General features: G+C 45.6%; 6 protein-coding genes across 6 annotated transcripts; 2 read left to right on the forward strand and 4 right to left on the reverse strand.

Annotated features, from left to right (window-relative positions):
- Positions 1–22: 22 nt before the first annotated feature.
- On the forward strand, positions 23–674 carry RPS26A (40S ribosomal protein S26; the record flags this gene model as incomplete). The annotated part of the gene is made up of 4 exons (XM_049251271.1): positions 23–45; positions 145–272; positions 368–470; positions 563–674. The coding sequence occupies 4 exons, from the start codon at positions 23–25 to the stop codon at positions 672–674; spliced, it is 366 nt and encodes a 121-aa protein (XP_049109571.1).
- Positions 675–1,240: 566 nt separating this feature from the next.
- LOZ57_002194 (uncharacterized protein) lies at positions 1,241–3,697 on the reverse strand (the record flags this gene model as incomplete). Its single annotated transcript, XM_049251272.1, has 2 exons — positions 1,241–3,414; positions 3,499–3,697. The coding sequence occupies 2 exons, from the start codon at positions 3,695–3,697 to the stop codon at positions 1,241–1,243; spliced, it is 2,373 nt and encodes a 790-aa protein (XP_049109572.1).
- A 431-nt stretch (positions 3,698–4,128) lies between these two features.
- LOZ57_002195 (uncharacterized protein) lies at positions 4,129–6,672 on the forward strand (the record flags this gene model as incomplete). The annotated part of the gene is made up of 8 exons (XM_049251273.1): positions 4,129–4,304; positions 4,375–4,673; positions 4,728–4,805; positions 4,868–4,989; positions 5,043–5,053; positions 5,139–5,400; positions 5,778–5,850; positions 5,921–6,672. 8 exons carry the CDS (start codon positions 4,129–4,131, stop codon positions 6,670–6,672), a joined length of 1,773 nt encoding a protein of 590 aa, XP_049109573.1.
- Positions 6,673–7,384: 712 nt separating this feature from the next.
- MCA1 (Ca(2+)-dependent cysteine protease) lies at positions 7,385–8,921 on the reverse strand (the record flags this gene model as incomplete). Its single annotated transcript, XM_049251274.1, has 6 exons — positions 7,385–7,410; positions 7,471–8,079; positions 8,135–8,521; positions 8,578–8,653; positions 8,707–8,791; positions 8,845–8,921. 6 exons carry the CDS (start codon positions 8,919–8,921, stop codon positions 7,385–7,387), a joined length of 1,260 nt encoding a protein of 419 aa, XP_049109574.1.
- An 894-nt stretch (positions 8,922–9,815) lies between these two features.
- On the reverse strand, positions 9,816–11,824 carry CCT7 (T-complex protein 1 subunit eta; the record flags this gene model as incomplete). The annotated part of the gene is made up of 5 exons (XM_049251275.1): positions 9,816–10,626; positions 10,685–11,057; positions 11,112–11,448; positions 11,516–11,682; positions 11,779–11,824. The coding sequence occupies 5 exons, from the start codon at positions 11,822–11,824 to the stop codon at positions 9,816–9,818; spliced, it is 1,734 nt and encodes a 577-aa protein (XP_049109575.1).
- A 493-nt stretch (positions 11,825–12,317) lies between these two features.
- SPT10 lies at positions 12,318–14,022 on the reverse strand (the record flags this gene model as incomplete). Its single annotated transcript, XM_049251276.1, has 2 exons — positions 12,318–13,430; positions 13,492–14,022. 2 exons carry the CDS (start codon positions 14,020–14,022, stop codon positions 12,318–12,320), a joined length of 1,644 nt encoding a protein of 547 aa, XP_049109576.1.
- Positions 14,023–16,376: the final 2,354 nt, after the last annotated feature.

Raw genomic sequence — 16,376 nt, forward strand, 5'->3', positions numbered from 1 at the left:
AGGGAAAAAAGCCACCGCCAAAATGGTCAAGAAGCGAGCGTCGAAGTGGGTGATCAAATTCCATTGATAAATACAACTCTCCAATTGGGAGAGAGTTTAGAAATTATGGAAGGGCTAACAAATTGTTCTTGTGTTTTATTACAGCGGACGCAACAAGAAGGGACGTGGTCACGTCAAGCCAATTCGCTGCTCCAACTGCTCGAGATGCACACCCAAGGACAAGGCTATCAAGAGATTCACCATCCGCAACATGGTCGAGTCCGCTGCCGTCCGTACGTAACTGCCAGTTTATACCTATTCAGTTTCTGGCGACAGAGACTTGAAATTTCGAATTGACTAACCATTTTGAATTCGTTGGATAATACAGGTGATATCTCGGATGCCTCCGTTTTTGATGAGTACACTGTCCCAAAGATGTACTTGAAGCTGCAGTATTGTGTCTCTTGCGCCATTCACGGAAAGATCGTACGGTACGGAACAGAATTCCTCCCACTTTTGCCCGGATGAAGATCGAAATATTCACATATGTGGAACAATGGTACTGATGTCGGGTCTCTTAAAGTGTTCGATCCCGGGAAGGTCGCCGCAATCGTGCTCCTCCTCCAAGAATGCGATTCCAAAAGGATGTGAAGAAGCTGAACCCCCAGCAGGCTGCTAAGACTGCTAAGGCATAAATGCCACCTCAATTCCGGGCCTCCATGACCGCGTGCGCTGTTTCCAAGGTGCCTAGGGGCGAGAAGTAACTAAGTTCACATGGTACATGTGGGAAAAATACAAATGACGTTTCTACAGGCTGGGTTTGAGCATAAAACACCAAAACAGGAAAGGGATGATTTAATGTTTTTTCATGTATCATGCTACTTTTTTCTTCCCGTGCGCCCCTGGTATCAGTGTTTTAAAAGGAAACGAATATGTATCGAACCGGCAGATACTGTGGGTTAGAAATACCACAGCCTCTCTGCATGCAATGCAAGACTTGCTTTGATGTCTGTTTCGTTTCGCTTCGTGAACGACCTCAAAATGCCCTTACTCTGGATCAGAAGTTCATGAGTCATCATCAACGAGTCTTCTATATACTGGAAGCAAGTGTTCATTCATGTTGATATGCGCCAGGAGATGCATTCGTTCTTTCCATTACTAATGCTATATTTTAGTCAAGCCTTCAAGAACCGGGATATTACTGGGCTTACCAGTAAGCCCAGATTGCTTGACATCCATCTTGATTATTCCAACTTTTTATTTAGATCCTTACAATCTTAATATCCCCCTTCCAGTGACCTTCGACATGACTTGGTATAGTTTCCGTTCGAAGTTCGGCTTGCTTTTCCCTATTCAATAGGCTATTATATACCGCCTTCCTTTCTCTACGAAAAGATGCCAGGGCCATGACGAGGTCTACTTCCGGTCCCATGGAGGCTTGGCTGACATAGTCACGCGATTGAGGCAAGTTTGTGCCTGAATGCTGTCTTGGTACAGCTTCATGATGGCTTATAGAACTATTCAACGTTTCTGGCTTTTGTGTGACTGGCTGCTTTGAGTTATCACCATGTGCTGCCGGGGACTCTTTCTCACCTACAGCCTCTGCAACCATTGGTGTACCACACCTTTCTCCGACAAAGAAGCTAAAATCATTTGCAGCTGCAGCCCACAGATTCTCCGAGTCCCTATCTCCCGTGCTAGACTTTGAATGCATAGATATATTATGAATGGAAAGGGGCCAGAGGCTAGGGTTTTGGGGTTTTCGGGCCGGAGCAACTTCTAGAACTATACTTTCTAGAGCAAATAGAGATTTTGCAAGTTGCTTCTCTGCTTTAGCCCGCGATAACCCTGGGGGAAGAGAGTAGTTTGATTCGGCTTGTAATGAAGCCAGACAGGCTTCATCAGCGCATGCCGAGATAAAGCTTTTGAGGGAGGATAACAAGGGGGATGTAGCGGGGGCACAAGACGGGAGATCAGTGAGAACCAAGGATTGGAGGTTGGGAAGACTTGAAGGATGAAATGGCGTGAAGTATTCTTCGCTTCGGCACTCAGATATCCCGGGAATTAGAGGGCGTTTCGCAATTAGTTCTTGAACGAGACGATCTCGTAATTGCGGGGACAAAGGTGACTGTACTATTGGAGTCTGGTGGTGGCCCAAAAGATGGTCTGAGATCTCAAGTGGTGTGATGTTTTCAGGATTTACCGAGGTTGTTAATGCGGTTCCAGGCACAGCTTGTATTGGGCTATCTGTTTGTTGTACTTCAGATGGATTGGGGCGAAATGGATCCGCAACCAACGTACTCCCAAGACCATACACAGACGTCGAAGCAGCTTCAAAACATGGCCGTTGCTTTCTATAACTAAATGTCTCCGCAGAAAGTGAATTAATTGGCTGCTCTTGCGGAAGAGCAGGTAAGCCTGTGCTGTGCTGTACGAGAACATTTCTCAGCACAATGGCATGATGAATTCGCAGGTACGTAAGTTTTCTGGTCGCAGGTTGGCGGAGGATTGATATGAGCTTTTCTGCGCCGTTGAGAGGGCCTTTATCTGAAAATATGGGGCTCTTGTCAGGCCCGTCAACTGTTCCACCGTCGAAAACAACAAGGCTACCAATACTAAGAAGGTTGAACACTCCCTGACTGGACAAGTGGTTCCCAGAAATATACAAATGCGTAATACCAACATGGGGAATATCCTCTAATACTGACCTGCCATCTAGCCGTAGAGTGAGTTGTCCAAAGAAGTGGGCATCAAGGTATTCGCTCGTCCATGAATCGGGTGTTAAAATATGCCCAAATCGCATAGTTGGCAGGCACCATTCAAACTGATAATTTGCCTGTTCAAAGAAGTCGCTTTGCGAATCGGGTCGCAAAAAACAATTTCGAATCAATCCTCTCAGACCATGATCACTTATTAAATTATCCCGGATATCTAAAAATCGTATTTTAGTTCCAATGGCTTCCGCTAATACGTCAACATCGTCATTCCTCAGCCCAATGCCCCGTAGTTTCAGCACCTGCAATTCACGAAGTGGCGAAAGTGAAGAGAGCACTTCAGGATCTCGGGCAGCCGTTGTGTAGGATATGTCTAGATACACTAGTTTTGGAAGCTGTTGCAACGCATTCCGTAGTCCGACTGTCGTGGTATTTTGCTCGTGACTTGCAAGTAGCAAACGTAATTTATACGTCTGTTTCTGACAATATTGGTTAGAACCCACACTGCCCAGCGCTGTGAGCGAACGGTGATCAAAAAAGGGCAACCCTGGAACAATTAATGATTGCAAATTTGGTAGATATTCTAAAATTTCGACTAGCCACATTCCTGTGGGCGCGCCGTATATATCAGACGGCGGAGGGGGAAAACGCAGAGTATGCGTAAGTTCCCGCACCTGCTGCCGACATCTTTTCAATACTCTTCTGAAGTGATTTAGAGCAACTTTAACCGGCTCGAGATTTCGCCGGAATCAATGCAATTAGCCCAGGAAACAGCCTATTCTATAGTGTTGGGGAGGTGATATACCATACACAGCAGCATCATCGTCATCATCCACCTCAAAATGTGAGGTCGGCACACCCCATAGAAAAGGGCAAAATACTTCATACCATTCTTTAGACACTAGACAAGCAGTATACAGGTCTGCAGAAGGGATATACGGTGCGATGATAGCCCATACATCTCTCACAGTGGCATGTTCATATGAGGGAGGAAAAGCCTCCATCGCTGCACTCAACAGTAATAGCTGGTTTTGAAGTGAAATTAGGGACAGTCGAGTTGATGATCACCCGGTAGCCGAATGTGGTAGTAGTATGGAGTACTCCGTATGGAGAGTTACATATGTCGTTAACTAGTTAGTGAATAAAGTTTCGGTCTTTACTACACAATAAGGGCTTTAGGTACATAGCTATGTAGTTACATAACAACATAAGAGCTCATTTCTAACTAGGTACTTCTATGTATGGAAGGAATATGTACAGTGTAGTTAACCACTAGGTAGCTACAAGCTGCATTGGAACAAAAATGTACGGAGTATCCAGATCATTCATTATGTAGTTATCCTATCTAAAAAAACAAATACAAAGGAATTAAGCCATGACTTAACTACCTATCTACAGAATACATAACTCTCCAAGTGCCACCATATCTGTCCAAATGGCCCCTTCTATTAACCGAATACTCAAGGGTCAGAAAGCGTCATATAAACTACTTGAGCTGTTGAAACCCCCTTCACTCCATAAAGCTGTTGTTTTACCGGCGTCTAATAGCTCTAACCCTACACCCGCAATAAGTACATTCTCAGGCCTATACCCCAAATCTAGCGGTGAATTGTATGACTTCATTGGCATCTTGAATAACTCAGTTTGTGCCACTTTCTGATGACTTTGTTTCTGCAAACAGTGTTGTGGTCAAGGACCTTCAGTTAGAACGTGAGCTGCGCGTGCATCAGCTGCCAAGTATACAATCGTGCAAGTATATTCGTCAGGCGATTGATATCATTGAAAAATCCGAGAAGGATGACTGGACTCCATCAGAATCATCAGTGAACAAACGGATTGTTCTTGAATGGATGGACACGGATCTGTGGCAAATTCGTCCCTTTGGAAACCCATTCGCAAACCAGCAACTACCTGCTATTGTCAGCAAGTCCATACTAGAAGCTCTCGTTGTTTTCAAACAGGAAAGAGGAGTCCATACAGGTATGTCATTCCATCTTCCTTAGACTGTTGATCGAAGACTTATCATTCCTCCAGATGTAAACCCAAACAATATATTTATCTCAAACCTGGGCGCACCGATACCGACGGTCAAACTCGGAGATTTAGACAACGGTATGTTTTTCATTTAAGTCCAAAACAAGCAGACCCTCTTTGCATACTAAGACATTGAAAAGCATTCTCAGAAGGAGTCGCCAAAAATTTCCAGGGTGCTCAGACTCATGAAACGCGTGCTCCAGAGGTTTGGCAGGGTTTTGGTGTATGGCATTCGTCAGACATATGGTCTTTGGGTGTCACTGTACGCCAGATAGCTCCATATACTTTTGAAGTACTGGCCTGACATGGATACAGATTGCACATTGGTTGATATCAACCCCCCCTTTTTGGCCCTTGGAATAAGATAATCCAGGATCATCAGACAGCTTGGTGCTTAGCCAAAATATTCAGGCTTGTTTGGCACATCGAGCCACCAGAGAATCCCGATTTCAAGGATGAATTTGCTCTCGCAGAGGCCCTCGAGGGTGGTGGATACTTACACCCTGAAACAGGTGAAGCAAAACCTTATATAAGTGTAGGTACCCTACGAGAGGAATTGTTAAAGCTACCACGGGAGATATGTTCTGAAGCCTGTATTGATTTCATTGAGCATCTTCTTGTAATTGACCCAGCACAGCGGCCAACAGCTGAGATGGCTCTTAAGCATCCCTTTGTGAGCTCAACAACTATCTGATATGCATGTCTACTAGAAACCTCCAATGCAGAGTCCTTACTATACCAATGCAACCCCCTTCGTTGCCACAGGGAGCCGATAAAGAACCGGTGAAAGGCCACTTATTGACCCGGTGGGCTAAGTGGTCCGGTGGGCCGCTTTTGCCCCCAATACTTCCCATAAAAGGCAGGGTCTTTCTTCCTTACCCCAACGCCATGAAATTAGAGAGGCTGGTGCCAACGAACAGCGGTTAATACTAGGCCACTGGAAGCTGCAATCATTCTGCAAAGCATAAAGCACATGGGATGTTGGATGACTAACTGCATACACAACTAACTACACTCAAGTAAAATGGTGAACCTCTTACAAAGTTGTAGGCTGTCGTTTCCCACACTGCATCACTGCAAATAAATCCCACCGTGATCTACATGAACCCATTCACCCCAAAAGGTTCCTCGCTCACTATCCTGCTTTTGGTGCCCACATCCTCTGATGCTATAGACTAACAAGGCGTTTTTAGCTGGCTATGGCCAGGAGCTTGGCAATTCTATAATTCCCCATATTTTTCGTCTAGATGAACACCGAGTGTTGAAGAAAGGCCGTCATGAATGTCGGGAAACGGACGCGATGCAATTTATTACTACCAACACAACTATTCCTGTGCCAAAGGTTCACGACACCAAGTTTGACAAAGAGAAGAATGTCTCATACATTGTGATGGATTACGTTCCTGGAAAGCCACTAGACAAAGTCTGGAAGGAGTTGAATGATGCTCAAAGAGCCTCCACATGCCGTCAACTTGGTGATTACCTTACCCAACTCCGAAATTTGACGAGTGAGCGAATCGAGTCAGTGAATAATGACAAGGTCAGGACTGGCTTTTACAAATCGCGCTGGGGGGGCCCTTTTGATAATGAGAAGGAATTTAATGACTTCCTGGCTGCAGGTGCCCAGGATCGCCCTGCTGATAACCATGGAATTCATTTTGCCCATGGCGACTTAAGCCCAAGAAACATCCTGGTGAATGATGATGGTCATATAACTGCAATCCTTGACTGGGAGTGGGCGGGATGGTATCCCGAATACTGGGATTTTGTTTGGATGTATTTGGATATGCCGGGGAAGAAGAAGATGCCGGATTATGCGATACATCTTCAATCTGCCTTCCCACACACATATAAGGAAGAATATTTCACTATGCTTAACATTATACGACTTGAATCACCAGGACCCGGTGGAACACCTGTTCAACCTGCAGCATCTTCCAATTAAAATCCTTTGAGAACCGTGGTCTGAGGTGCGATAATGCTGTTGTGGGTTGTCAGTGCATTATCCATCTACTATATTTTTGCTTTATTAACTACATTGCTGATAGGATGTTCGACATTTTCTAGATCCCCCCTCTCATACTACCACGGAAGCAGAAAACATATATATTGGCACATTTAGGCATAGTGGGAATTCTAAATGTTGGAGATTTATGTTCAATCACACCACCTAGTAGAAAACATGTTGTATTCTTCCCTACCATAGGCCCAAAACAAAAACTTACAACTCCATTTGAGTCCCATACCTTTTGCTCTTCTCACATACAACATTAAAAACATGGAATAAATAAGAACATGGACAAGGCCTGAGCTCATGAAAAGATTCAGTTGAAGATGTAGTTGAGAGATAATCATACCAGATGACTTGACCAGCAATTTTTCTCCCTGACTTGGCCGTCACCAGGTAAACACATTATCATCAAAAATTAATCGCAACGAAGATAAGCATAAGACACAGACATCAAATATTTTATAACTGTGCTAGCACATCAAACATAGAAACAAAGGCATTTAGAGATGCAAGAGTTCTGCCTGATTCTAGGACATAATCATCGTACTTCTAGAATGTGAGGTAGTTTCTGATGTCTGCCCAAGGCTTGAAGCATCTCTGAAAGCTATTAATAACTTTCCTGAGAGCCTCACATCATAGAAAGCTCTTACATAACGTATAAGAGGTTTGTGTCTAGTATGTACAATTAGCCTTGCAATAAAATCTAGTAATAGTACGAGGACTGGAGCTTACCAAGCGGGTGGCTGCAGCTCAGCTGCGGCTTCTGCGAATACTTCGCAGAGAGCTCGTCCCGAATGCTGTTCAAAAGCTGAACATAGCTCTGCTGAGGATTCTTTTTCAATGCCGTAATAAATGCCCACGATAAGGCACCAGTGGCTTGGCCATTGATTGTCGCGTCTGCAGAAGTTTGAACGTCTTTACTACCAGACCACATGATTACGTCTGCTGGACTGGTTTTGGTTTCCATGGTCTTTTTATATGCGTCATCACCTCGAGTCGCTTTCTTGATGAATCCCATAGCTGTCGAGACCATACCGCCCATATCGCCACGGGCATAGGCAGACACCACATCAAAGAGACCTTGACCAGCCTCTTTGGCAAGGTTGGGCTCTTTGAGAACACCTTGCGTGGAATAGATATATGGAAGATCAAGAGCGGAACCGGAATGGCAAGAATCAAATATTGCTGTTAATCGCACTCCTGGAGGCAAGGATTTGACCATGATTCTGTGCATCTCGTCGTCTACGATATGACCCGCGTTTCTGAAGTCAACTGGGTAGATTACCTCATCGTACCCATCGTCTTCGTCCCCATCTAAGTCTGGGGTCTGGCCACCATGACCTGTATACACACTAGTTAGCCATGGATGAAGTTGGATAAATATTCAATGACTTACCGGAATAGTGGAAGAATAAAGAGTCATTTGGTCGCGCATCCTTCACTAGCCAATGCATCGCACGTAAAATATTTGCTTTGTTAGGTTGACTCATCGGGTTTTGTTGATCGTCAGTTAAAATAACCATATCCTCCCTTGCATAATTAAAGCTCTGGTTCAGATAGGTCGACATATTCTTCACATCGTTAATACAGCCTCGCAGCTGACCTCGTTGGCCGAAGTAGTTAATACCGATAAGAAGGGCCTTTCTTTTGCCTGTACAGTTGGAGTACTGATAGCTGTAGCCCTGGGGAGCGCCATGACCAAAGGCTACAGCACCGGTAGGAGGTGGAGGTGGCGCATTATGATTTCCCTGGACGTAGCTATTGTTGGTTACCGTGGCAATACCTGAATACCGAATAAGCTGGCTGGTATGTATATTGGCAAGGGCTGTGCTTTCTCACCTGGCTGTCCATGGAAATTTGGGCCACTATTAGGCCCTGCAGGAGGTAGGTGTCCGTACCCGGAGGGTGGAGGGGCCTGAAGCTCAACAGATTAGCCAGGTTTGTTAAGAGTTTCAGTTGGCTACTCACGCCATATGGAGGTCTTTGTGGAGGATAGCCTTGTGGAGGCTGTCCGTATTGACCCGGAGGGTAGGAGGGCGGTCCATTATTAGGTCTGGTACAGTGTCAACGAGCTATAGCTTCAAAGTTACGGCTATCTTGACTCACGGCATTGCTCCATAAGACGAATACTGCTGTGGGGGGTACCCAGGGGCGCCTCCTTGGTATGGAGGATAATAGGACATATTTGTGGAGCCTGGTGTAGGTACTGAAAGGCAAGACAGACGATAGTCTAGGTAGCTAGCTGACAAGCCGCAAACACGAGAATGATGGTGATTTAAGGATCACTTGAATCGATCACTGGTTACCTGACGTTGACGCGGTGACTGCGGGGATCTCCAAAGAACCAGATACACACGCGAATATGGGAATCGCGCAGACTCGATTCTCCGAAAACAGAGTATTCAAAATCACTGTGCGCGGGAAAAGAATAGACCGACGAAGCGAGCGATATTCTTACTTTATATCAGCTGGGGATGTCGCGAGAAAATTGCAAAAGCAACGGAGGGCTGAACCGCACTTAAAAACCCGAAGGTGGACACCAAGCGCGGCTGAGTCGGCGAGGGCGATGGAGGGACAAGAGCTGCCCAACCGGGGATGCGCAGGCACTGTGCGTCGGGCAAAAATCCGATAAAGACACGGTCCAGGGACAAAAGACTTGAGAAACAAACAAAAGGCCGCTCAGTTAAGCAGTGGCCGCGATGGATGTTGTCAGCGTGAAGTGTGAACCGACGAAGGAGGGGCTGACGTTGGCGGGACAAGCACACGGGCGGCCTTACGGGGGCAGGCCGGGCCAGCGGTGGCCAGGCTAGTCCCGAGCGGGCCAATTAGCGGTCTGATAACGCGGCTCCTTGCTGTAGGGCAGCGCTGACTCAGCAGTGTTTTGCCACCCAGGAAACCCGACGGTGGCAGACGGGGAACACACAGTCTAAATCAATGAATGCTACGAAACTTGCATTACGACAGGGCGGGACCAGTGTTTCCATAGCATTGCTGAACCTATCTAGTGCCCAAGCACCCTAGTGATCATTACTTTTGTATTAGCTGACGTCGTTCATCGTCGAGGCATGCCCCGTCCTCTACCTAAGACTCTCTGGGCCGCTCCTCGTGGCAATGGCTTGGTTGGAGCCTGTGGCTGAGCAGACTCTTGGTTTTCTAATTGAAGAAACAGCATTAGGATATGACCCAACTAAGTAATAATGGAACGAATACTGAAAGGGAAGCTTACTAATAGTCTCATCAACACTCAAAATCAGGCATGCGGCTTCGGTCGCTGCCTGGATAGCATTGACCTTCACTAGGCTGGGCTCCCACACAAATGCTTTCATATTATCTCTCACATCCTCATTGTCGAAATCGACACCAGCCCAAAGATTGCCAGCTTGGTGTTGAACGCGAAGTCGTGTTAAGATATCCGTAGCATCGAAGCCGGCATTGTCGCACAGCTGTCGTGGAATAACTTCAAGTGCCTTTGCAAAAGCTTTAACAATCGCCTGTTGCTTGTTGGGCACGTTTTTGTAAGCGTAGAGATGTAGATAACTTGACACGTCCATTTCTGTGGCTCCTCCACCGGCAACTACGGAGGTGTTGCGCAAGGCGCGTTTCACGATCATAATGGCATCATGTAAACTGCGCTCGGCTTCTGCAATGAATTGCTCAGCACCACCACGAAGTACAAGTGTACAGGTCTTGGCCGCTGGGCATTGAGAAAAGATATTGAATCGTTCACCGCCAATTTGGCGTTCTTCAAAAGAACCGCAGGTGCCAAGATGGCGTTCTTGAATATCAGAGCATGTCGACTGTGTAGATGCGCCTGTTGCTTGGTTGACACGCTCCATATCCTCAGAAGACACTCGACCAGCACAGAAAATATCGCGATCGGCAAAGTATCTAATAGAATTGTCAGTAGAAACTCAATAGAAAATATTTTATAAAGCTTCGGACGCACTGAGTAGCCAAATCGCCGATAGGCAATTTACTTAAAACTACCTTCGCTCCCGTATTATAAAGTGCCTCAAGTTTATTAAAGATGATCTGCCATTCCGCATCGACAATAGCCTGGTATTCCGACACCTGATCAACTCGAACTTCTGCATTATCTTTTTCACTTTTAAGTTCCAACTCCACATTCAGACAAACGATTTTTGGGTCCTTAAATGATTTCGGCTGCTGTTCGAATCCGGCGTAAGAAAAGGTCTTTTTGAAAGCAACACCGTCCACAAAAAGAGAATCCTGTAACGCGCCACCAGTAACCTTCTTGATACCAATGAGCTTTTCGTTTAAATCGCCTTGATCTAAGGATAAAACCGCATCGACGACCACTATTCATTATGATCAGCAATAAAGAAGCAGAAGCGGAGAGAGGGGTATTTTACTCTTTGTAAAAAAGTCCGAATTTCGCTTGATCAGTTTGCTATTCATGGCCGTGCCTGCCAACCGCCTCAAAGTGTCCACCTGCATCCCGCCCTGGGCGGAAGCATCTTTCATATCTACTGAAATTTCCTTAATCCTATTTACCGCAATTGCGCTTGCCTTTCTCAGTCCTTTAATAATAGTTTGTGAGCTCACGCCTTGTTCAACAAACTCGCGAACCTCCTTCAGAAATTCTCCTGCCAAAACAACCACTGAAGTTGTTCCATCGCCAACTTCGGCATCCTGCGATCGGGCAATATCCGTGAGAACCCTGGCAGCGGGATGGACGATGTCAAGGAGCTATATTAAAATCGATTGGTATAAGATACATATTCCGTGACGAATCAAATGGTAAGATACTACACACCTTCATTACTGTCGCTCCATCGTTCGTAATAGTTTGCTTTCCATTGGAGTCCACGAGTAATACATCTCCACCATATGGACCCAATGTGCCCTTAATTGTTGACTGAACGGCAAGACAGGCGTTGATGTTCGACAGTATTTGGCCTTTTCCTTGCGATGAGTCCGTTCCTAAATATAACATTTAGCAATGACAAAGACTGTTGCCCTCTTAGCTAGGGCATGTATGCCTGGGGTATTAATCAGGAAAAGATAGTAAATACACACCTTCCTTCAAAACAATAATGGTCGGTGTCTGGCCGCTGAAGGCCATGATTGGAGAGAAATGGTTTGTGTGACGCTAAACAAGAACGTATATTGGAGGCTTGAAGCAGTTTTGTGGTATAGAATGTAAAGAAAGGGTGAGATGGCCGCAGGTTAATTACGTCCAGCGAGTTATTCCAAGCGTGGGGTTAATTCTGAGCTCCGGAAAATTGAGCTTCAGGGTTGCATGTTTAGACTCTAGTTAGATAACTAAACTAGTCAAACATAGCAAACAAATCAAACAGTTCAACTTGTATATTCAAAAGGATTACTCCGTATAAAACATTGCATCGCACTAGGTACTCCGTAGAATATTGGCAAATGTACATACAAGCTCAGCCGAAATGAAACTATGGGCAGTTGCAGTATATATAATTCAACGCCTTCCAAAGGTAACAATCCTCTTGTTTGTAACGCCGCATTCCCAGAGTGTACGCATTACCGCTCCACAAGGCTAAAAGACGAAATCCCCTCCAATGTAAAATTACAATCCCAAAATGTTTTTAATATCGACCATCGAACTGAGATGGCTCCTCCCGACTAACGAAGCCCGCTGCCAGGAGGTCACGGTGCAATTGCGATTCATTATGCAGTCGAGATGTATCGACCAGGTGCATCGTTTGGTCTCGTAGGGCAGCCGCCGCCTGCGACGCTATTAACGTATCATCATCCTCAACAATTCTAAAATCATTCGTGCCGTCGTGATGCTGTAAATGTGTAGGGTCAAAGTCATGGCCTAAGCCGTGCGTTTCATGAAGACCATTGGGTTCATAAGGATCCACGTCGCTATGGTGCGGGAAGGTCGGAAGGTGATGCTGAATGTCGTCCATAATCTGAGGATCCAAGGGAATATCAGCATATTCTCCCATATCGTCTGATTCCGTTTGGAATTTCATTTCGTCCAGTGCACCATGCAATACAGGTGTTGTAGGGCCACCGAAGGGGTCTTCCTTGATGTATTGATGGACATTAGAGAGTTGCTCTGGGGGGGTTCCGAATCTGTTAGGAGACATATCGTTCTTCTGTTCTCTAGGGGTCGATGATTTATCTCTTCTGGAGCTTAGGATATCGGTGACAGGAACTGGAGCCTTGGGAGATTCTTTACATTTCTCACAGTTTTTGATTACCATGCTCACAGTCTCTTTGATCCTGACCCAATGGAATTTCAAGGCAATATTTGCCGTTGTTTTGTTGATCCCGCCATGTTGCTGTTCATGAACCTTGCGCGCAATCTCATACTGTTGCTGAGGGTCTGATACCACCTCTTTATCTTTCAACATGAGTTTTTCCGGTTCTCCATTCTGTCCGCCAACAAGTTTATAGTGCGTTGCTGCGCTCCGTAGTCGGCTTTTTTCTGCTCGATCGGCGCCACTTGGATATTTCGAATGCTTTAAGTAATATCTAATCTTGTCAAATCGTTCCTCCGAAACGAAATCCTCTCCTTCGGGGCCCAAATCTCGACCAAAGATAATCGCATCGATTAATTGACCCGGATATGACTTTAAGTTTCCGCACCCGGGAACCCTGCCGATGCGTTTGAAACCAAGAGCATCCCATATGCGGCATGAGGCAACATTTGTTTCGTATACTAAGTTGAAAACGGAATAGGTGTACCCCTACGCAAGTTAGCCTCCTGAGTCACATATGATAAATCGTGGGTTCTAGCAGGAGGCAGACCAGCTGCGGCGCCCACTCAAGGTAACATTCTCCCATCAACCGCCCAACACCACGATTTCTCGATGCATCAGTCACCAAAAATGCCCCATTGCAGACATGACTACTTCGACCAGGATAATTCGGCTTTATACTGAAGCTTCCCAAACATGTCTTTTTCCAGTCTGCCCCGGAAAGTCCCATTGACTGCACGTCTGCGACATCTTTAACCTCGCCTAGTAGCATCACAGCCCCGAACTTGGAAAACCAAAGCGCGCCAAATTCCTCCAGAGACATTGGACTGTCCATGGGATACGTATCACCCTTTTCTATCTCTTTGTTCAATTGATCGCACAGGTAAACCAGGAGCGAATGCGGTAATGCGGCTGCAGCGGGAAAGGGCACGAGGGTCGCAATGGTTACGCGATCACGCAGGGTAACTTGCTTGGGAGACACGGCAGGAGGCAGCTCTTGTTTTCTTACATCGAAAAATGGCGTTTGGGCAGACGCCCGGTACATGGCCAGTTCCCCCGAGCCATCATTTACAGCAGGCATCTTCGCCCCAACCCGGCCGCCCAGGTCACAAGGCTAACATTCATCGTTAGTCCGAAGATATCGCAATGTGGGCTGGGAATTTGGCATGGGCGAAAACAGGCCAGAAGCAGGAAAGGAATTGACATGCCTCATTGGCATAGGCAGAGTGAAAGCAGGGGTGGGTGTATACCAAGGGAGGACAGTCGGATTCGCAGGACCTGTGGCTAAACGTGGTTAGGCGAGTGGTGCATGTTCCAGCCGTGCTAGGGAGAGGTGACGGCCGAACTCCGTGGAACGCTTTCGTAGAATGTAGAACGGAGCGACTGTGAGATCAACGTGAGCGGTTTTGTGTTGTCGGAAGAGCGCGGGGTTTGGCTCCCTGTGGTTGGTTGAGCACCCGCCATCGGCCAGTATTCGGCCCGAAGGCGCCTACCTGCCGCTTTAACTCGCCAAGAGAGCCGCGCTGTTTGTTGCGTTTGCAGCTTTGCCGCACTTGAAATCCTCGAGCACCCGCTCATATACCAAGTGCCCATGAATGTGCGGAGTACGGAGTACGGAGTATTCATTTCAATTTCACAGCATGACGCCCTCCAATGTATTCAGCTAATTTCAGGTTTCTCCCCTACAAATCTCTTGTCTGGGAATTAAAATTATACCATACCTTCAAAAGTAGTGTTTCACTCTTGTTCCCAGCCCCAGGGTTTTGTTAGTTGGTTCGCTACGGAGAAGTTAAAGCAACTAACCTTCACTGGAACAAGCATTGCCAAGGCATTCTAACCGAAGGTACAAGTATCTGTCTTAACTTCTTCTCTTAATGTTGCTACTTCTCTCAAGCAGCCACGATTTGATAGCTTATGTGTATCACTCTTTCTTTAGCTCATAATGCTACACACAGAAGTCCTGTATAATCAAAAATGTGGCCCAAGGAGCAGAGAGTCGAGAGGTTGAAGTTCCACAATATGTGTGCTATTTCAAGATGGCCGAAACGGCTTGTTGCTATAAATACCACGACTGATGATATGGAGAGTTCAAAGTTCGAAGTATTGAAATTATCTTTTCAGACATCATCTTTATCACCTGGCTGCATACTGCTCAGTACCGCCCCCAGTTCTATACCCACATCATCATCTATACTTAATCTATAAACTTGAAGTTAAATTTACTAACACTCACCCCGCTCAGACAATTTATTTGCTCCACTTTCATCATCAGGAATGGTAGCTTTAGCATATTTGGGGTGAGATGATATGAGAAGTGGTTGAAAGTTATAATCCTATAATCCTTACTCTGATTATGTTACTGCCCAGCCCCCAGCTATCGGCTCCAGAATACATGGAGCACAATTGACATACCGGTCTCAGCCTTTTTTGCGCTGGGCTTGACGTATCAGTCCTTGGTGGGAAAGGAGTCAGGCTAAAGGGCGCAATTTCTGTCTTAGCCGAATCCATAACTCTAGCTAGATGACAGGATGGGTTGCTCACAATAACAGTACAGGCGCAAAAGTTATTATGAACTACCACCAGGGGAGAGAAAACATGATGTATAATAAATTGACTTGGACTCATGGATGGAAGCGGTCTGGGAGAGAAAGCAACCAACGTATTTCTCGTTTTCGTACTGATCGTATAAATTGTCGCGGTACATCCGGCCAACCTCATGAGGGCATTTCCAGAAAGGAATAATAGCGCTGAGATAATCAATAACTCGGTATATTTTCATCGTGAGCTTTCGGATATTCAATTGTTGTGGGTTAGGATAGAACCATTAACCAATACGTTTCAGTCGAGTCATGACGTAAATGAAGAGGATTTGTTTGTCCTAAATCATTTATCTGCTCTCTCCCATACACTTAACTTGAGGCACAAGATGGCCGTATATGCTGCCCCGAGATAGTTTCGCAATTCCCATACTTAGTTGGAGGGACAGTAGTCAAAAGTTGCACGACGAGCTCCGCAGGGTATCAGGCATAGACAGTATAGCTACATACTCCCTGTATGCCCACCAGGGTAATATCTCGCAAAAGTATCACAGGTTGAGTGAGTAGCTATCGCCTTCTGGAAGAAGCTCGTCATTTCTCCGAGATGAGGCAAGAGGGAAAGGTATCCATATCCTCAATTAAAAAGACCACTAGAATCCCGAAGAACGTTATGGTGGTATTGCAGTAACTAATTAGCCCATAACATAGTGAACTTGGGTCAACCTTTATCTTGAATCCTAGAAACTTTTTTTTTTTTTTTTTTTTTTTTTTTTTTTTTTTCAAATTCAACCATTTTTTAAAAAAAACCTTTAGCCACTTTAAATAAAATTTTTTTTCATTTTTTTTCCTTTTTTTTTTTTTTTTTTTTTTTTTTTTCATATGGTTTTTCCCTTTTTTT

This window comes from Ophidiomyces ophidiicola (genome assembly GCF_022830035.1).
Source record: "Ophidiomyces ophidiicola strain CBS 122913 chromosome Unknown scaffold_6, whole genome shotgun sequence".
NCBI classification, from domain to species: Eukaryota; Fungi; Ascomycota; class Eurotiomycetes; order Onygenales; family Onygenaceae; genus Ophidiomyces; species Ophidiomyces ophidiicola.